The sequence below is a fragment of the Halictus rubicundus genome, chromosome 14 (genome assembly GCF_050948215.1).
Source record: "Halictus rubicundus isolate RS-2024b chromosome 14, iyHalRubi1_principal, whole genome shotgun sequence".
Taxonomy (NCBI): Eukaryota; Metazoa; Arthropoda; class Insecta; order Hymenoptera; family Halictidae; genus Halictus; species Halictus rubicundus.
This window is the reverse complement of record NC_135162.1, coordinates 1454251-1476777: the sequence shown is the minus strand read 5'-3', so window position 1 is coordinate 1476777 and position 22527 is coordinate 1454251. Positions and strand designations below refer to the sequence as shown.

Below are 22527 nucleotides of genomic sequence, written 5' to 3'. Positions count from 1 at the left end.
AGTAATTGTTGTCTTATCTTTATAATTGTAATACCAATGGACATTCAAGATTCTTCCGATTAAAATAAGTCCAAACACTATGTAAATGGGACTATTTTTATCGATTTTATTGATCGAAGTACATAATTAAGACATAGATCGCTCTATATTAAATCGATAAAATCTCGCGGAAGTGTATAAATCAGCCGGACTGTTTTTGTTATATTCATGACGAAATTATTTTAAAATCAAAACAAGGAATACAATTCCAGCATTAATCTTTCATCAAGATATTTCAACAATGAAAAACGTTACAAAGGAAAAGACTTATGTGCGGATGCTTGCTGATTACTGCTGGACACTTATTATTGAAAATCGGGATACCAGGAACAAACGTCAAGCAAGGCGGAAACATTTTTAATTTGTTTACATCAGAAATAGGTAAGTTTTTGTATTCAATTTTCTTTATTAAGCATTTCCACAATGAAATGTGAATATAACTCGTATTTTTATAATCTTTTGTAGTGATTGGCACCCAAAAAGACAAAAAAAAAATGTATTTAATTAAGCATAGTAAGCAAAGACATACTTGAGTGGTACCAACGTCGACTACGCATAGCGACGGCCCTGGCGAGTCGCGAAAAGGCTGCAATGGCCGTCTGGCGCGAACGCGTCGCGCACACGCTGTCAATTAACATTTTCTGATCCTTCTCGTACATTAAGGGAACCAAATACTTTTCGTGAATGGTTTCTTTACCAGAAATGTCTGTAGAATGCATTCCTGTATAGTAAATTCCTGCTAGATAAAGGATTTTTCACATAAATACAAAAATAGAGCGTACAAAGTACCCGCGTCGGCACATTTTCAAACTTTAACAACCATTTACAACTATTAGGAAGTACATAAAAATATAATTGACTATATGAATATGTAGAGGAGAGTCCCCTCTATCTCTTGACTCAAATTTGAACTTTCTCGCGTGTTTAGTTTTTGCGTAACACGTCGTTTCGTATCAAAATCAGGCATTTTTACAAAAACCAAAATTTTTTGAAAACGTTGCGTGATGGAGCAATTCTACTTTCAGATTCGGTTTTAGGATGACAAAGTGTATAAGAATCACCCAACAGGTATTGCAAAACTCGAAAAAAGTTTAATTTTGTTGGACAGTGTTATTTATCTTGCGATTGATCGAAACATTTTCCTTTACTCTGTTGTGACGTTGCACAAACCCCGTCGCCCTTAGGCGCCCCTAACAACCGAACGAAGGGACCGGACTGCCCGAAAACAACGTTGTCGCGAATAGAACCACGGCTCGATAGGTTAGGAAGCGCTTCCCGAGGAACTCCCGAATCGACAGGAAACTCGCACTTTCACCCTTTCGCGCGCGCCGAGCCCGGCAAGTTTCAGGTAGGCGAACGGCACCCCGGTATCCAGCCGACCTGAGGAAAGGGCACAGCGCTTCGCGGGACCACTTACGCCAAACCATGGCCAATACGCAAATCCGGTGCACCGGAAATAACGAGGAATGGGCGACGCCACACACGGGCCAGACAACCCGGAGGTGACGAAGCGGGACGAAGGCCCCTGTCGACCATCCGACAACCTATTTCGCGGTCCTGCCGTCGCCTCACCTAGCCAATTGCAAGGGGCCTCGGCGAGGGTGGTGTAGGCGCCCCCCCCCCCCTCCATACCGAGGTAGGTCACCGATCTGCCCCGCGTTTCAATTTCGGAATGATTTTCGCGTAAGGTCTGGGGCCCAAGGACCCGACGTAGGCACGATCCTGCGAGTTCCGAATTTCGCGCCACACGCGCGCCCTATTAGAGGAAAAGCCGGACTACGGCAAGGAGTGGGGATGCGAGGACCCTGCCGTAACGCGAAGGGACTAGGCCGAATTACTGTCGCGGTGACTTCCGAACTGTATCGTACAGAACCAAATCTATCGAATTAGCCCGGACCGCGGTGTTGCGTAAATTACCGAAATCCGTCCGCCTATCGTACACGCGACGTGCGTGCCGTTATAATCCCGAGCTACAGCGGGAACACAACCCTTTTTTTTTTTTTTATCGTGAGGAAATGTTTTATACATACCCCGGCTCCCTGGGGGAAGCCGGGGTTATGTGGGATTCTCTCCGGGGGGCGGAGCCCCCGGAGACTACCCACTAAAACCTCACGCCCACCTAAGCTAAAGGGGAGGTGCCTGGATCACGCGAGTACTCAACAGGACACCTCCCAGCTATCATCATGCCCCGGGGGAGGGGTTAACCTCCCCCACTGCCTACGCTATAAGACCCCGGGCGGAGGGACCCGCCCGGTGTCCCCATCCCTGGAGCCTTCGGATTGGGCTTCCCGAGCGCCAGCTCGGTCCACCCACAGCTCCCGGAGTCCTCGTGTCCCGCTCGGGGCCGGTGTCCCGAAGGAACCAGCCCCGGCCGAGACAAGAAGACGCCGCCACCGGAAGGAAGGGCCGTCGGAGGCGCGATCCGGCACGCCCCGACCCTTCCTTTCCCCACACCCCCCACGTATCCCACTCCTCAATCGGGGAGAGACGGACCGACACCCCCCTACATCGGGAAAATAACCCGGGGGTGTCGGCCTATCACGGGGGGAGCTATGCTCCCCCCCGGGGGCCCGGGTCAGCTCACACCCCGAGCCCCCAAGTTCACCGCCCCCAGTTGTGGGGGCATAACAGGGCGCGGGGAAACTCCCCGCGCCAGACCCACTCCGCCCCCCACCACCGGGGGCACACGTTGCCGCGGGGGAGACCCCCGCGCCCTCCCTACCCTCTCCGCCCCCCTCCTGGGGGGCACACGTCGGCGCGGGGGTCGTCCCCGCGCCCACACCCTCCTCACGGAGCCCGGGTCCCGTTCCCGGGCCCGCTCGGCGGCCTCCTTCTGCTGAATAACTTCATCGCAGAAGGAGGCCACCGCATTCCACGACCCCACGCTGTCGACCATGTGGTCGACCACGGTCGACAGCGCGAGGTCCCACCCGCCCACTGCGGCTCTCAGGACACGGCGCGGCCCAGCCCAAGCAGGGCACTCCTCCAGAGTGTGCCGCGCCGTGTCGACATCTTCGCCGCAGTGGTGGCACTGCGCCGTCGGCCCCCGCCCCATTCTGTGCAGGTACTCTCCGAAGCAACCGTGGCCGGAGAGCACCTGCGTGAGGCGGAAGCGGGAACACAACCCTGTTACCGTTTCGAGGCAGGAGCCGAATTACCGGAGGACCATCCCGAGCGAGACGGGCAATACCGCGACAGACGGCGGAGAAATTACCGGCAGGAACGGTGAGTCCCCTAAGGGACCGTTTTCGTTTATTTGTCGCGAGTTGGTTCGCCAGGCTCTATCGGGGAACCGACGAGGCCGGCCGACGACGATTCCGTGCCCTCGCGGCAACGCGAGCTCGCGGATCGCCCGTCGGACGCGTAATATCGCGTCTCGTTCCCCGAGTTTTCGCGCGCCGAGGCGCTTCTCGCCTCGGACATTCCGTTCGTACCGAATTCACCGGTACCTGGAGCCTCGGCAGCGAGTTCCCGGAAAAATATCGTGCGGAAGTCTTCCTCGGAGGAGCTGCCACCGTTACCGTTTGCAACCACCTGTTTGTTACGTTACATTTCGCGTTATTCCCATCGAGCCGTCGCGTAGCCTATCGCGAAGTTTTCGCCGAGCGTTCGCCGTCCGTCGGAACCGAAACCGCGCCGCGACAGTCATACCGTAATCGCGCCGACCACCTGCGTGCCGCGCACCCCTCGCTTCGGCGAGGGGCTACTCTCGTGCCGATCTACCGCACCCCCGCGGCGTATTTTACCGATCGACAACAGCGCGTTGCGTACCCTCCACCTTATCGCAAACTTTGTACGAAGAGCGCGGGCTCTCGGGTGCGGCCACGTGGCCGCGGCTTTGTAAAATCCGACGCCAATAAAATTGTAGAGCCCAGCCCGACTACCGATCTTTTCGCCTGCGCGATCCGCCCTGCCGTGAGGGCTGTCCTCGCTCCCTTCCGTGTCCCCACCCCCGACCCTTTTCGCGCCTCTCGACATTCTCGCGGTTCCCGAAGGTTCCCCTCCCGCCCCCAGCTTCAGCTAAGGGCGGACTTCGTCAGCGTTTCGCGTGGCACCCTTCCGGTGCCTGGCGCCCGAGCAGCAGGTTCGTTTCGATTTCCGAGAACCTTCGAGAATCGGTTAGTACCGGGAGGACCGCGTATTCACGGCCGTACACGGCCCGGCCTCTGAGCCCATAAATTCCCGGAGTGGACCCCGCCCCCGCCTTCCCACGCGGCGAGTGGAGGTCCACGTTACACTGTATTCCGCAGCTTTCGTAATGTCCGTACGCATTCTGCGAACGCTGCTTTCCACGGCTTTTCTATATTCCCCAGGCGGAGTCGTCTTCGCAATATCTTTTAGCTTATTGCAGAAGTTGCGTAGTATATGGTTCGTGCATTCAATCTTTTTCACACGAACCATCTCCGCTTTGTACGGATCACAATCCAAAATTTTCTTGTATACGCTGCTGTCGCCGTCAGCAATCAGTGTGGCATACACGAGACCTCTTTTTTTTTATGCTGGTCTCGAAGCCATCAGCAATTGCGTCGCTCTCCATTTTTGTTGACGTTTGATGTCGTCCCCAGTTTTTGAAGCACGAATGTTTTTTCGGCTTCTCGTTTTTTCTGGCAGCGTTGTGACAAATGACGCACATCTTGTTCTTCACTCCAGCAAATAAAACTTTTTGCGTGTGGTATCCAATTATTGCACCCACAACAGAATGGAATTCTCGATGGTAAAACGTCGCCTCTTTCAATGGCTAAGCGTTTTTCTTCTTCAGCCGCTGCTATCATTTCTGCTTCTGCAGCATTGATGGAGGTCTCCACGATGTCGTCACGACATTTTCTGTATATCCATCGAGACATGCATGGAATGTTCATTGCTGAGAACATTTCCTCCATTTGCATGTAACCACCTCCACTAGTTATTGTGCCGGCGACCGCACTGCAATTGATATCCAATCTATCGCTTTCTGCGGATTCACTATTTATTTCCGTTTTATATTTGCACATCTTGCATTCGATTAGTATTTTTGTTGCCAAGCCCAAGCGCCTCATGCCGGTTATGGATAAATTGGCCATGGAACATTTCAAAGTTTCCGAATGGTTCTCCAGTTTTTTCATCTCCTCGAAGATGTGCCGCAAATCCACAATGCTCAATTCCGCGATAGTGGATTTTTCGGAAGTTTCCTCCCGCGTTGATGACTTCGCGACGAAACAGTCTGTGTCGCTGTTCATTGTTGGTGCCACATCCATCTTCTCGGGAATATCCTCGATTGACTGTTCCTGCGTTTCTTGGTTATGGACTTCTAGCTTGGCAACCCTATTTTTTGCTGCATGCTTGCGTCTGAAAGTACAACATAACAACATGCATCAGTAATTTGTGTACTGGGGTCATTCCACGCGAAATCGGGCACAATTTTGGAGTACTGCTGTAAGATTGTTCAAATTTGAATATGTTGTAGTCTTTAGCGACCTATGAACGAATGTCAAAGGATTTCTCGATATCTTGAAACTGTTGATTTTAATAGACGTGCGAAAAAAAGGATCACCCTTTCTTCATTACATTATAAAGTCAGGACTAACAAACCGATGAAAATGACTTTTTAGGAGCTTATAGTAAAATTATAAAAGTATCTACTAAAAATGTTTCCCCTTCGTAATGAACCTTTTAGAAGGATGGAGAATTGAACATTGGCTTCACAATGAGCTGGAAAAGGACGCGGAGTATCCCCATTTTTTTCATCTTTTATCTCTGGTTTTCATTGAGCAATGACACCTTTCTTGTAGAACATATTCAATTCATATAAAAACTAACATCTATACATAATCAATCAGAATTCTCCATTCTTCTGAAGGGTTCATTTTGAAGGGGAAACTTCAGAGAATGTGACCATATTTTTCCAAAATTTGAATCACTGGCTCATCATCGAGAACAAACATTGTTTATCGACAATGTAGGCAAAAATTGCAAACTTCGAGCTACAAAAAAGAAATGATTGCTAAACCTTTTCTACTGTCACATGGACTACAACATATTCCATTCAGTAAAAAATCGCCGATAGGGACATCAGAAAGTAATCGATCTGACATGGTATGACTCCATATGATACTCTGCTGCGAATAAACGAAGTTACTGGAAGATAACGGATATTTTTCTATTCTATAAATAAATAGTAAATGATCAGATTTTATTCGAATAGATCTTCGAATAAAGGTATCATATTGTCATCAGACATCGGATTTTGCCATTTATCTGCACTGTGCGACGCTGTGCTACATTGTCGTCAGCTATGGTAACGCGCGAAAAAAAGTATGCGAGCATACCCTACACCAGAGTTCGGCAAAATATTTATCTAAATAAAAATTTCGAATAACGAATAAAAGATAAAAAAATTTTGCACTAAACCTCCTCCCGACACTTGACTCCTCCATGGTGGTAATTACTAGACTGCGGATTTTATGCATTTATGACAAGAACGAGTAGGTGCATAATGATCCGCAATCTAGTCATTACTTCAGATTCTTCCTGAACACATGCAAAAATATTATTATATTAAAATTATAAAACGTAAGATAAATACAAAATGAAAAATTAGAATTAATATACGTACGGATATTTGTGCTCATGAATCTATTAGAACAGCTCTTCATATGCGCTGTATTGCACTCGCCGGTGCAATTGCGACCTTCGATTGCAATCGTTTTTTGAACAGCTCTTCATATGCGCTGTATTGCACTCGCCGGAGCAATTGCGACCTTCGATTGCAATCGTTTTTTGAACAGCTCTTCATATGCGCTGTATTGCACTCGCCGGTGCAGTCGCAATAGGCCATAAAACAGCTCTTCATATGCGCTGTATTGCACTCGCCGGTGCAATTGCGACCTTCGATTGCAATCGTTTTTTGAACAGCTTATCGTATGCGCTGTATTGCACTCGCCGGTGCAATTGCGACCTTCGATTGCAATCGTTTTTTGAACAGCTCTTCATATGCGCTGTATTGCACTCGCCGGTGCAGTCGCAATAGGCCATAAACCGGCTCTACATATGCGCTGTATTGCACTCGCCGGTGCAATTGCGACCTTCGATTGCAATCGTTTTTTGAACAGCTCTTCATATGCGCTGTATTGCACTCGCCGGTGCAGTCGCAATAGGCCATAAAACAGATCTTCATATGCGCTGTATTGCACTCGCCGATGCAATGCGACCTTCGATTGCAATCGTTTTTTGAACAGCTCTTCATATGCGCTCTATTGCACTCGCCGGTGCAATTGCGACCTTCGATTGCAATCGTTTTTTGAACAGCTCTTCATATGCGCTCTATTGCACTCGCCGGTGCAGTCGCAATAGGCCATAAAACAGCTCTTCATATGCGCTGTATTGCACTCGCCGGTGCAATTGCGACCTTCGATTGCAATCGTTTTTTGAACAGCTTATCGTATGCGCTGTATTGCACTCGCCGGTGCAATTGCGACCTTCGATTGCAATCGTTTTTTGAACAGCTCTTCATATGCGCTGTATTGCACTCGCCGGTGCAGTCGCAATAGGCCATAAAACAGATCTTCATATGCGCTGTATTGCACTCGCCGATGCAATTGCGACCTTCGATTGCAATCGTTTTTTGAACAGCTCTTCATATGCGCTCTATTGCACTCGCCGGTGCAATTGCGACCTTCGATTGCAATCGTTTTTTGAACAGCTCTTCATATGCGCTCTATTGCACTCGCCGGTGCAGTCGCAATAGGCCATAAACCAGCTCTTCATATGCGCTGTATTGCACTCGCCGGTGCAATTGCGACCTTCGATTGCAATCGTTTTTTGAACAGCTCTTCATATGCGCTGTATTGCACTCGCCGGTGCAGTCGCAATAGGCCATAAAACAGATCTTCATATGCGCTGTATTGCACTCGCCGATGCAATTGCGACCTTCGATTGCAATCGTTTTTTGAACAGCTCTTCATATGCGCTCTATTGCACTCGCCGGTGCAATTGCGACCTTCGATTGCAATCGTTTTTTGAACAGCTCTTCATATGCGCTCTATTGCACTCGCCGGTGCAGTCGCAATAGGCCATAAACCAGCTCTTCATATACGCTGTATTGCACTCGCCGGTGCAATTGCGACCTTCGATTGCAATCGTTTTTTGAACAGCTCTTCATATGCGCTGTATTGCACTCGCCGGTGCAGTCGCAAGAGGCCATAAACCAGCTCTTCATATGCGCTGTATCGCACTCGCCGGTGCAATTGCAAACTTCGATTGCAATCGTTTTTTGAACAGCTCTTCATATGCGCTGTATTGCACTCGCCGGTGCAATTGCGACCTTCGATTGCAATCGTTTTTTGAACAGCTCTTCATATGCGCTGTATTGCACTCGCCGGTGCAGTCGCAATAGGCCATAAAACATCTCTTCATATGCGCTGTATCGCACTCGCCGGTGCAATTGCGACCTTCGATTGCAATCGTTTTTTGAACAGCTCTTCATATGCGCTGTATTGCACTCGCCGGTGCAGTCGCAATAGGCCATAAAACAGCTCTTCATATGCGCTGTATTGCACTCGCCGGTGCAGTCGCAATAGGCCATAAAACAAATCTTCATATGCGCTGTATTGCACTCGCCGGTGCAATTGCGACCTTCGATTGCAATCGTTTTTTGAACAGCTCTTCATATGCGCTGTATTGCACTCGCCGGTGCAGTCGCAATAGGCTATAAAACAGCTCTTCATATGCGCTGTATTGCACTCGCCGGTGCAGTCGCAATAGGCTATAAAACAGCTCTTCATATGCGCTGTATTGCACTCGCCGGTGCAATTGCGACCTTCGATTGCAATCGTTTTTTTAACAGCTCTTCATATGCGCTGTATTGCACTCGCCGGTGCAGTCGCAACAGGCCATAAACCAGCTCTTCATATGCGCTGTATTGCACTCGCCGGTGCAATTGCGACCTTCGATTGCAATCGTTTTTTGAACAGCTCTTCATATGCGCTGTATTGCACTCGCCGGTGCAGTCGCAATAGGCCATAAACCAGCTCTACATATGCGCTGTATTGCACTCGCCGGTGCAATTGCGACCTTCGATTGCAATCGTTTTTTGAACAGCTCTTCATATGCGCTGTATTGCACTCGCCGGTGCAGTCGCAAGAGGCCATAAACCAGCTCTTCATATGCGCTGTATCGCACTCGCCGGTGCAATTGCAAACTTCGATTGCAATCGTTTTTTGAACAGCTCTTCATATGCGCTGTATTGCACTCGCCGGTGCAATTGCGACCTTCGATTGCAATCGTTTTTTGAACAGCTCTTCATATGCGCTGTATTGCACTCGCCGGTGCAGTCGCAATAGGCCATAAAACATCTCTTCATATGCGCTGTATCGCACTCGCCGGTGCAATTGCGACCTTCGATTGCAATCGTTTTTTGAACAGCTCTTCATATGCGCTGTATTGCACTCGCCGGTGCAGTCGCAATAGGCCATAAAACAGCTCTTCATATGCGCTGTATTGCACTCGCCGGTGCAGTCGCAATAGGCCATAAAACAAATCTTCATATGCGCTGTATTGCACTCGCCGGTGCAATTGCGACCTTCGATTGCAATCGTTTTTTGAACAGCTCTTCATATGCGCTGTATTGCACTCGCCGGTGCAGTCGCAATAGGCTATAAAACAGCTCTTCATATGCGCTGTATTGCACTCGCCGGTGCAGTCGCAATAGGCTATAAAACAGCTCTTCATATGCGCTGTATTGCACTCGCCGGTGCAATTGCGACCTTCGATTGCAATCGTTTTTTTAACAGCTCTTCATATGCGCTGTATTGCACTCGCCGGTGCAGTCGCAACAGGCCATAAACCAGCTCTTCATATGCGCTGTATTGCACTCGCCGGTGCAATTGCGACCTTCGATTGCAATCGTTTTTTGAACAGCTCTTCATATGCGCTGTATTGCACTCGCCGGTGCAGTCGCAATAGGCCATAAACCAGCTCTACATATGCGCTGTATTGCACTCGCCGGTGCAATTGCGACCTTCGATTGCAATCGTTTTTTGAACAGCTCTTCATATGCGCTGTATTGCACTCGCCGGTGCAGTCGCAATAGGCCATAAAACAGCTCTTCATATGCGCTGTATTGCACTCGCCGGTGCAATTGCGACCTTCGATTGCAATCGTTTTTTTGAACAGCTATTCATATGCGCTGTATTGTACTCGCCGGTGCAGTCGCAATAGGCCATAAAACAGCTCTTCATATGCGCTGTATTGCACTCGCCGGTGCAATTGCGACCTTCGATTGCAATCGTTTTTCGAACAGCTCTTCATATGCGCTGTATTGCACTCGACGGTGCAGTCGCAATAGGCCATAAAACAGCTCTTCATATGCGCTGTATTGCACTCGCCGGTGCAAATGCGACCTTCGATTGCAATCGCTTTTTCAACAGCTCTTCATATGCGCTGTATTGCACTCGCCGGTGCAATTGCGACCTTCGATTGCAATCGTTTTTTGAACAGCTCTTCATATGCGCTGTATTGCACTCGCCGGTGCAGCCGCAATAGGCCATAAACCAGCTCTACATATGCGCTGTATTGCACTCACCGGTGCAATTGCGACCTTCGATTGCAATCGTTTTTGGAACAGCTCTTCATATGCGCTGTATTGCACTCGCCGGAGCAGTCGCAATAGGCCATAAAACAGATCTTCATATGCGCTGTATTGCACTCGCCGGTGCAGTTGCGACCTTCGATTGCAATCGTTTTTTGAACAGCTCTTCATATGCGCTGTATTGCACTCGCCGGTGCAGTCGCAATAGGCTATAAAACAGCTCTTCATATGCGCTGTATTGCACTCGCCGGTGCAATTGCGACCTTCGATTGCAATCGTTTTTTGAACAGCTCTCCATATGCGCTGTATTGCACTCGCCGGTGCAGTCGCAATAGGCCATAAACCAGCTCTTCATATGCGCTGTATTGCACTCGCCGGTGCAATTGCGACCTTCGATTGCAATCGTTTTTTGAACAGCTCTTCATATGCGCTGTATTGTACTCGCCGGTGCAGTCGCAATAGGCCATAAAACAGCTCTTCATATGCGCTGTATTGCACTCGCCGGTGCAATTGCGACCTTCGATTGCAATCGTTTTTCGAACAGCTCTTCATATGCGCTGTATTGCACTCGCCGGTGCAGTCGCAATAGGCCATAAAACAGCTCTTCATATGCGCTGTATTGCACTCGCCGGTGCAAATGCGACCTTCGATTGCAATCGTTTTTTCAACAGCTCTTCATATGCGCTGTATTGCACTCGCCGGTGCAATTGCGACCTTCGATTGCAATCGTTTTTTGAACAGCTCTTCATATGCGCTGTATTGCACTCGCCGGTGCAGTCGCAATAGGCCATAAAACAGCTCTTCACATGCGCTGCATTGCACTCGCCGGTGCAATTGCGACCTTCGATTGCAATCGTTTTTTGAACAGCTCTTCATATGCGCTGTATTGCACTCGCCGGTGCAGTCGCAATAGGCCATAAACCAGCTCTTCATATGCGCTTTATTGCACTCGCCGGTGCAGTCGCAATAGGCCATAAAACAGCTCTTCATATGCGCTGTATCGCACTCGCCGGTGCAATTGCGACCTTCGATTGCAATCGTTTTTTCAACAGCTCTTCGTATGCGCTGTATTGCACTCGCCGGTGCAGTCGCAATAGGCCATAAACCAGCTCTTCATATGCGCTGTATTGCACTCGCCGGTGCAATTGCAACCTTCGATTGCAATCGTTTTTTGAACAGCTCTTCATATGCGCTGTATTGCACTCGCCGGTGCAATTGCGACCTTCGATTGCAATCGTTTTTTGAACAGCTCTTCATATGCGCTGTATTGCACTCGCCGGTGCAGTCGCAATAGGCCATAAAACAGCTCTTCATATACGCTGTATCGCACTCGCCGGTGCAATTGCGACCTTCGATTGCAATCGTTTTTTGAACAGCTCTTCATATGCGCTGTATTGCACTCGCCGGTGCAGTCGCAATAGGCCATAAAACAGCTCTTCATATGCGCTGTATTGCACTCGCCGGTGCAATTGCGACCTTCGATTGCAATCGTTTTTTCAACAGCTCTTCGTATGCGCTGTGTTGCACTCGCCGGTGCAATTGCGACCTTCGTTTGCAATCGTTTTTTGAACAGCTCTTCATATGCGCTGTATTGCACTCGCCGGTGCAGTCGCAATAGGCCATAAAACAGCTCTTCATATGCGCTGTATTGCACTCGCCGATGCAATTGCGACCTTCGATTGCAATCGTTTTTTGAACAGCTCTTCATATGCGCTGTATTGTACTCGCCGGTGCAGTCGCAATAGGCCATAAAACAGCTCTTCATATGCGCTGTATTGCACTCGTCGGTGCAGTCGCAATAGGCCATAAAACAGCTCTTCATATGCGCTGTATTGCACTCGCCGGTGCAATCGCGACCTTCGATTGCAATCGTTTTTTGAACAGCTATTCATATGCGCTGTATTGCACTCGCCGGTGCAGTCGCAATAGGCCATAAACCAGCTCTTCATATGCGCTGTATTGCACTCGCCGGTGCAATTGCGACCTTCGATTGCAATTGTTTTTTGAACAGCTCTTCATATGCGCTGTATTGCACTCGCCGGTGCAGTCGCAATAGGCCATAAAACAGCTCTTCATATGCGCTGTATCGCACTCGCCGGTGCAATTGCAACCTTCGATTGCAATCGTTTTTTGAACAGCTCTTCATATGCGCTGTATCGCACTCGCCGGTGCAATTGCGACCTTCGATTGCAATCGTTTTTTGAACAGCTCTTCATATGCGCTGTATTGCACTCGCCGGTGCAGTCGCAATAGGCCATAAAACAGCTCTTCATATGCGCTGTATTGCACTCGCCGGTGCAATTGCGACCTTCGATTGCAATCGTTTTTTCAACAGCTCTTCGTATGCGCTGTGTTGCACTCGCCGGTGCACTTGCGACCTTCGTTTGCAATCGTTTTTTGAACAGCTCTTCATATGCGCTGTATTGCACTCGCCGGTGCAATTGCGACCTTCGATTGCAATCGTTTTTTCAACAGCTCTTCGTATGCGCTGTGTTGCACTCGCCGGTGCAGTCGCAATAGGCCATAAAACAGCTCTTCATATGCGCTGTATTGCACTCGTCGGTGCAGTCGCAATAGGCCATAAAACAGCTCTTCATATGCGCTGTATTGCACTCGCCGGTGCAATCGCGACCTTCGATTGCAATCGTTTTTTGAACAGGTCTTCATATGCGCTGTATTGCACTCGCCGGTGCAGTCGCAATAGGCCATAAACCAGCTCTACATATGCGCTGTATTGCACTCGCCGGTGCAATTGCGACCTTCGATTGCAATCGTTTTTTGAACAGCTCTTCATATGCGCTGTATTGCACTCGCCGGTGCAGTCGCAATAGGCCATAAAACAGCTCTTCATATGCGCTGTATTGCACTCGCCGGTGCAATTGCGACCTTCGATTGCAATCGTTTTTTTGAACAGCTATTCATATGCGCTGTATTGTACTCGCCGGTGCAGTCGCAATAGGCCATAAAACAGCTCTTCATATGCGCTGTATTGCACTCGCCGGTGCAATTGCGACCTTCGATTGCAATCGTTTTTCGAACAGCTCTTCATATGCGCTGTATTGCACTCGCCGGTGCAGTCGCAATAGGCCATAAAACAGCTCTTCATATGCGCTGTATTGCACTTGCCGGTGCAAATGCGACCTTCGATTGCAATCGTTTTTTCAACAGCTCTTCATATGCGCTGTATTGCACTCGCCGGTGCAATTGCGACCTTCGATTGCAATCGTTTTTTGAACAGCTCTTCATATGCGCTGTATTGCACTCGCCGGTGCAGTCGCAATAGGCCATAAAACAGATCTTCATATGCGCTGTATTGCACTCGCCGGTGCAATTGCGACCTTCGATTGCAATCGTTTTTTGAACAGCTCTTCATATGCGCTGTATTGCACTCGCCGGTGCAGTCGCAATAGGCTATAAAACAGCTCTTCATATGCGCTGTATTGCACTCGCCGGTGCAATTGCGACCTTCGATTGCAATCGTTTTTCGAACAGCTCTTCATATGCGCTGTATTGCACTCGCCGGTGCAGTCGCAATAGGCCATAAACCAGCTCTTCATATGCGCTGTATTGCACTCGCCGGTGCAATTGCGACCTTCGATTGCAATCGTTTTTTCAACGGCTCTTCATATGCGCTGTATTGCACTCGCCGGTGCAATTGCGACCTTCGATTGCAATCGTTTTTTGAACAGCTCTTCATATGCGCTGTATTGCACTCGCCGGTGCAGTCGCAATAGGCCATAAAACAGCTCTTCATATGCGCTGTATTGCACTCGCCGGTGCAATTGCGACCTTCGATTGCAATCGTTTTTTTGAACAGCTATTCATATGCGCTGTATTGTACTCGCCGGTGCAGTCGCAATAGGCCATAAAACAGCTCTTCATATGCGCTGTATTGCACTCGCCGGTGCAATTGCGACCTTCGATTGCAATCGTTTTTCGAACAGCTCTTCATATGCGCTGTATTGCACTCGCCGGTGCAGTCGCAATAGGCCATAAAACAGCTCTTCATATGCGCTGTATTGCACTCGCCGGTGCAAATGCGACCTTCGATTGCAATCGTTTTTTCAACAGCTCTTCATATGCGCTGTATTGCACTCGCCGGTGCAATTGCGACCTTCGATTGCAATCGTTTTTTGAACAGCTCTTCATATGCGCTGTATTGCACTCGCCGGTGCAGTCGCAATAGGCCATAAAACAGCTCTTCATATGCGCTGCATTGCACTCGCCGGTGCAATTGCGACCTTCGATTGCAATCGTTTTTTGAACAGCTCTTCATATGCGCTGTATTGCACTCGCCGGTGCAGTCGCAATAGGCCATAAACCAGCTCTTCATATGCGCTTTATTGCACTCGCCGGTGCAGTCGCAATAGGCCATAAAACAGCTCTTCATATGCGCTGTATCGCACTCGCCGGTGCAATTGCGACCTTCGATTGCAATCGTTTTTTCAACAGCTCTTCGTATGCGCTGTATTGCACTCGCCGGTGCAGTCGCAATAGGCCATAAACCAGCTCTTCATATGCGCTGTATTGCACTCGCCGGTGCAATTGCAACCTTCGATTGCAATCGTTTTTTGAACAGCTCTTCATATGCGCTGTATTGCACTCGCCGGTGCAATTGCGACCTTCGATTGCAATCGTTTTTTGAACAGCTCTTCATATGCGCTGTATTGCACTCGCCGGTGCAGTCGCAATAGGCCATAAAACAGCTCTTCATATACGCTGTATCGCACTCGCCGGTGCAATTGCGACCTTCGATTGCAATCGTTTTTTGAACAGCTCTTCATATGCGCTGTATTGCACTCGCCGGTGCAGTCGCAATAGGCCATAAAACAGCTCTTCATATGCGCTGTATTGCACTCGCCGGTGCAATTGCGACCTTCGATTGCAATCGTTTTTTCAACAGCTCTTCGTATGCGCTGTGTTGCACTCGCCGGTGCAATTGCGACCTTCGTTTGCAATCGTTTTTTGAACAGCTCTTCATATGCGCTGTATTGCACTCGCCGGTGCAGTCGCAATAGGCCATAAAACAGCTCTTCATATGCGCTGTATTGCACTCGCCGATGCAATTGCGACCTTCGATTGCAATCGTTTTTTGAACAGCTCTTCATATGCGCTGTATTGTACTCGCCGGTGCAGTCGCAATAGGCCATAAAACAGCTCTTCATATGCGCTGTATTGCACTCGTCGGTGCAGTCGCAATAGGCCATAAAACAGCTCTTCATATGCGCTGTATTGCACTCGCCGGTGCAATCGCGACCTTCGATTGCAATCGTTTTTTGAACAGCTATTCATATGCGCTGTATTGCACTCGCCGGTGCAGTCGCAATAGGCCATAAACCAGCTCTTCATATGCGCTGTATTGCACTCGCCGGTGCAATTGCGACCTTCGATTGCAATTGTTTTTTGAACAGCTCTTCATATGCGCTGTATTGCACTCGCCGGTGCAGTCGCAATAGGCCATAAAACAGCTCTTCATATGCGCTGTATCGCACTCGCCGGTGCAATTGCAACCTTCGATTGCAATCGTTTTTTGAACAGCTCTTCATATGCGCCGTATCGCACTCGCCGGTGCAATTGCGACCTTCGATTGCAATCGTTTTTTTAACAGCTCTTCATATGCGCTGTATTGCACTCGCCGGTGCAGTCGCAATAGGCCATAAAACAGCTCTTCATATGCGCTGTATTGCACTCGCCGGTGCAATTGCGACCTTCGATTGCAATCGTTTTTTCAACAGCTCTTCGTATGCGCTGTGTTGCACTCGCCGGTGCACTTGCGACCTTCGTTTGCAATCGTTTTTTGAACAGCTCTTCATATGCGCTGTATTGCACTCGCCGGTGCAATTGCGACCTTCGATTGCAATCGTTTTTTCAACAGCTCTTCGTATGCGCTGTGTTGCACTCGCCGGTGCACTTGCGACCTTCGTTTGCAATCGTTTTTTGAACAGCTCTTCATATGCGCTGTATTGCACTCGCCGGTGCAGTCGCAATAGGCCATAAAACAGCTCTTCATATGCGCTGTATTGCACTCGCCGATGCAATTGCGACTTTCGATTGCAATCGTTTTTTGAACAGCTCTTCATATGCGCTGTATTGTACTCGCCGGTGCAGTCGCAATAGGCCATAAAACAGCTCTTCATATGCGCTGTATTGCACTCGTCGGTGCAGTCGCAATAGGCCATAAAACAGCTCTTCATATGCGCTGTATTGCACTCGCCGGTGCAATTGCGACCTTCGATTGCAATCGTTTTTTCAACAGCTCTTCGTATGCGCTGTGTTGCACTCGCCGGTGCACTTGCGACCTTCGTTTGCAATCGTTTTTTGAACAGCTCTTCATATGCGCTGTATTGCACTCGCCGGTGCAGTCGCAATAGGCCATAAAACAGCTCTTCATATGCGCTGTATTGCACTCGCCGATGCAATTGCGACTTTCGATTGCAATCGTTTTTTGAACAGCTCTTCATATGCGCTGTATTGTACTCGCCGGTGCAGTCGCAATAGGCCATAAAACAGCTCTTCATATGCGCTGTATTGCACTCGTCGGTGCAGTCGCAATAGGCCATAAAACAGCTCTTCATATGCGCTGTATTGCACTCGCCGGTGCAATCGCGACCTTCGATTGCAATCGTTTTTTGAACAGGTCTTCATATGCGCTGTATTGCACTCGCCGGTGCAGTCGCAATAGGCCATAAACCAGCTCTTCATATGCGCTGTATTGCACTCGCCGGTGCAATTGCGACCTTCGATTGCAATCGTTTTTTGAACAGCTCTTCATATGCGCTGTATTGCACTCGCCGGTGCAGTCGCAATAGGCCATAAAACAGCTCTTCATATGCGCTGTATCGCACTCGCCGGTGCAATTGCGACCTTCGATTGCAATCGTTTTTTCAACAGCTCTTCGTATGCGCTGTATTGCACTCGCCGGTGCAGTCGCAATAGGCCATAAACCAGCTCTTCATATGCGCTGTATTGCACTCGCCGGTGCAATTGCAACCTTCGATTGCAATCGTTTTTTGAACAGCTCTTCATATGCGCTGTATTGCACTCGCCGGTGCAATTGCGACCTTCGATTGCAATCGTTTTTTGAACAGCTCTTCATATGCACTGTATTGCACTCGCCGGTGCAGTCGCAATAGGCCATAAAACAGCTCTTCATATGCGCTGTATCGCACTCGCCGGTGCAATTGCGACCTTCGATTGCAATCGTTTTTTGAACAGCTCTTCATATGCGCTGTATTGCACTCGCCGGTGCAGTCGCAATAGGCCATAAAACAGCTCTTCATATGCGCTGTATTGCACTCGCCGGTGCAATTGCGACCTTCGATTGCAATCGTTTTTTCAACAGCTCTTCGTATGCGCTGTGTTGCACTCGCCGGTGCAATTGCGACCTTCGTTTGCAATCGTTTTTTGAACAGCTCTTCATATGCGCTGTATTGCACTCGCCGGTGCAGTCGCAATAGGCCATAAAACAGCTCTTCATATGCGCTGTATTGCACTCGCCGATGCAATTGCGACCTTCGATTGCAATCGTTTTTTGAACAGCTCTTCATATGCGCTGTATTGTACTCGCCGGTGCAGTCGCAATAGGCCATAAAACAGCTCTTCATATGCGCTGTATTGCACTCGTCGGTGCAGTCGCAATAGGCCATAAAACAGCTCTTAATATGCGCTGTATTGCACTCGCCGGTGCAATCGCGACCTTCGATTGCAATCGTTTTTTGAACAGCTCTTCATATGCGCTGTATTGCACTCGCCGGTGCAGTCGCAATAGGCCATAAACCAGCTCTTCATATGCGCTGTATTGCACTCGCCGGTGCAATTGCGACCTTCGATTGCAATCGTTTTTTGAACAGCTCTTCATATGCGCTGTATTGCACTCGCCGGTGCAGTCGCAATAGGCCATAAACCAGCTCTTCATATGCGCTTTATTGCACTCGCCGGTGCAGTCGCAATAGGCCATAAAACAGCTCTTCATATGCGCTGTATCGCACTCGCCGGTGCAATTGCGACCTTCGATTGCAATCGTTTTTTCAACAGCTCTTCGTATGCGCTGTATTGCACTCGCCGGTGCAGTCGCAATAGGCCATAAAACAGCTCTTCATATGCGCTGTATTGCACTCGACGATGCAATTGCGACCTTCGATTGCAATCGTTTTTTGAACAGCTCTTCATATGCGCTGTATTGTACTCGCCGGTGCAGTCGCAATAGGCCATAAAACAGCTCTTCATATGCGCTGTATTGCACTCGCCGGTGCAGTCGCAATAGGCCATAAAACAGCGCTTCATATGCGCTGTATTGCACTCGCCGGTGCAATCGCGACCTTCGATTGCAATCGTTTTTTGAACAGCTCTTCATATGCGCTGTATTGCACTCGCCGGTGCAGTCGCAATAGGCCATAAACCAGCTCTTCATATGCGCTGTATTGCACTCGCCGGTGCAATTGCGACCTTCGATTGCAATCGTTTTTTGAACAGCTCTTCATATGCGCTATATTGCACTCGCCGGTGCAGTCGCAATAGGCCATAAAACAGCTCTTCATATGCGCTGTATTGCACTCGCCGGTGCAATTGCGACCTTCGATGGCAATCATTTTTGAACAGCCCTTCATATGCGCTGTATTGCACTCGCCGGTGCAGTCGCAATAGGCCATAAACCAGCTCTTCATATGCGCTTTATTGCACTCGCCGGTGCAATTGCAACATTCGATTGCAATCGTTTTTTGAACAGCTCTTCATATGCGCTGTATTGCACTCGCCGGTGCAATTGCGACCTTCGATTGCAATCGTTTTTTTAACAGCTCTTCATATGCGCTGTATTGCACTCGCCGGTGCAGTCGCAATAGGCCATAAACCAGCTCTTCATATGCGCTGTATTGCACTCGCCGGTGCAATTGCGACCTTCGATTGCAATCGTTTTTTGAACAGCTCTTCATATGCGCTATATTGCACTCGCCGGTGCAGTCGGAATAGGCCATAAAACAGCTCTTCATATGCGCTGTATTGCACTCGCCGGTGCAATTGCGACCTTCGATTGCAATCGTTTTTTGAACAGCTCTTCATATGCGCTGTATTGCACTCGCCGGTGCAGTCGCAATAGGCCATAAAACAGCTCTTCATATACGCTGTATCGCACTCGCCGGTGCAATTGCGACCTTCGATTGCAATCGTTTTTTGAACAGCTCTTCATATGCGCTGTATTGCACTCGCCGGTGCAGTCGCAATAGGCCATAAAACAGCTCTTCATATGCGCTGTATTGCACTCGCCGGTGCAATTGCGACCTTCGATTGCAATCGTTTTTTCAACAGCTCTTCGTATGCGCTGTGTTGCACTCGCCGGTGCAATTGCGACCTTCGTTTGCAATCGTTTTTTGAACAGCTCTTCATATGCGCTGTATTGCACTCGCCGGTGCAGTCGCAATAGGCCATAAAACAGCTCTTCATATGCGCTGTATTGCACTCGCCGATGCAATTGCGACCTTCGATTGCAATCGTTTTTTGAACAGCTCTTCATATGCGCTGTATTGTACTCGCCGGTGCAGTCGCAATAGGCCATAAAACAGCTCTTCATATGCGCTGTATTGCACTCGTCGGTGCAGTCGCAATAGGCCATAAAACAGCTCTTCATATGCGCTGTATTGCACTCGCCGGTGCAATCGCGACCTTCGATTGCAATCGTTTTTTGAACAGCTATTCATATGCGCTGTATTGCACTCGCCGGTGCAGTCGCAATAGGCCATAAACCAGCTCTTCATATGCGCTGTATTGCACTCGCCGGTGCAATTGCGACCTTCGATTGCAATTGTTTTTTGAACAGCTCTTCATATGCGCTGTATTGCACTCGCCGGTGCAGTCGCAATAGGCCATAAAACAGCTCTTCATATGCGCTGTATCGCACTCGCCGGTGCAATTGCAACCTTCGATTGCAATCGTTTTTTGAACAGCTCTTCATATGCGCTGTATCGCACTCGCCGGTGCAATTGCGACCTTCGATTGCAATCGTTTTTTGAACAGCTCTTCATATGCGCTGTATTGCACTCGCCGGTGCAGTCGCAATAGGCCATAAAACAGCTCTTCATATGCGCTGTATTGCACTCGCCGGTGCAATTGCGACCTTCGATTGCAATCGTTTTTTCAACAGCTCTTCGTATGCGCTGTGTTGCACTCGCCGGTGCACTTGCGACCTTCGTTTGCAATCGTTTTTTGAACAGCTCTTCATATGCGCTGTATTGCACTCGCCGGTGCAATTGCGACCTTCGATTGCAATCGTTTTTTCAACAGCTCTTCGTATGCGCTGTGTTGCACTCGCCGGTGCAGTCGCAATAGGCCATAAAACAGCTCTTCATATGCGCTGTATTGCACTCGTCGGTGCAGTCGCAATAGGCCATAAAACAGCTCTTCATATGCGCTGTATTGCACTCGCCGGTGCAATCGCGACCTTCGATTGCAATCGTTTTTTGAACAGGTCTTCATATGCGCTGTATTGCACTCGCCGGTGCAGTCGCAATAGGCCATAAACCAGCTCTACATATGCGCTGTATTGCACTCGCCGGTGCAATTGCGACCTTCGATTGCAATCGTTTTTTGAACAGCTCTTCATATGCGCTGTATTGCACTCGCCGGTGCAGTCGCAATAGGCCATAAAACAGCTCTTCATATGCGCTGTATTGCACTCGCCGGTGCAATTGCGACCTTCGATTGCAATCGTTTTTTTGAACAGCTATTCATATGCGCTGTATTGTACTCGCCGGTGCAGTCGCAATAGGCCATAAAACAGCTCTTCATATGCGCTGTATTGCACTCGCCGGTGCAATTGCGACCTTCGATTGCAATCGTTTTTCGAACAGCTCTTCATATGCGCTGTATTGCACTCGCCGGTGCAGTCGCAATAGGCCATAAAACAGCTCTTCATATGCGCTGTATTGCACTTGCCGGTGCAAATGCGACCTTCGATTGCAATCGTTTTTTCAACAGCTCTTCATATGCGCTGTATTGCACTCGCCGGTGCAATTGCGACCTTCGATTGCAATCGTTTTTTGAACAGCTCTTCATATGCGCTGTATTGCACTCGCCGGTGCAGTCGCAATAGGCCATAAAACAGATCTTCATATGCGCTGTATTGCACTCGCCGGTGCAATTGCGACCTTCGATTGCAATCGTTTTTTGAACAGCTCTTCATATGCGCTGTATTGCACTCGCCGGTGCAGTCGCAATAGGCTATAAAACAGCTCTTCATATGCGCTGTATTGCACTCGCCGGTGCAATTGCGACCTTCGATTGCAATCGTTTTTCGAACAGCTCTTCATATGCGCTGTATTGCACTCGCCGGTGCAGTCGCAATAGGCCATAAACCAGCTCTTCATATGCGCTGTATTGCACTCGCCGGTGCAATTGCGACCTTCGATTGCAATCGTTTTTTCAACGGCTCTTCATATGCGCTGTATTGCACTCGCCGGTGCAATTGCGACCTTCGATTGCAATCGTTTTTTGAACAGCTCTTCATATGCGCTGTATTGCACTCGCCGGTGCAGTCGCAATAGGCCATAAAACAGCTCTTCATATGCGCTGTATTGCACTCGCCGGTGCAATTGCGACCTTCGATTGCAATCGTTTTTTTGAACAGCTATTCATATGCGCTGTATTGTACTCGCCGGTGCAGTCGCAATAGGCCATAAAACAGCTCTTCATATGCGCTGTATTGCACTCGCCGGTGCAATTGCGACCTTCGATTGCAATCGTTTTTCGAACAGCTCTTCATATGCGCTGTATTGCACTCGCCGGTGCAGTCGCAATAGGCCATAAAACAGCTCTTCATATGCGCTGTATTGCACTCGCCGGTGCAAATGCGACCTTCGATTGCAATCGTTTTTTCAACAGCTCTTCATATGCGCTGTATTGCACTCGCCGGTGCAATTGCGACCTTCGATTGC

The 22527-nt window shown here is 49.0% G+C and overlaps 1 protein-coding gene across 1 annotated transcript in view; it reads right to left on the bottom strand.

Annotated features, from left to right (window-relative positions):
• LOC143361021 (uncharacterized) overlaps window positions 1-22527 on the bottom strand; it is a 47021-nt gene that overhangs the window by 2514 nt on the left and 21980 nt on the right. The window contains exon 2 of the mRNA XM_076800261.1: window positions 4671-5364. Coding sequence (XP_076656376.1) covers window positions 4671-5364 — 694 coding nt within the window. The remainder of the gene's footprint in view (window positions 1-4670; window positions 5365-22527) is intronic.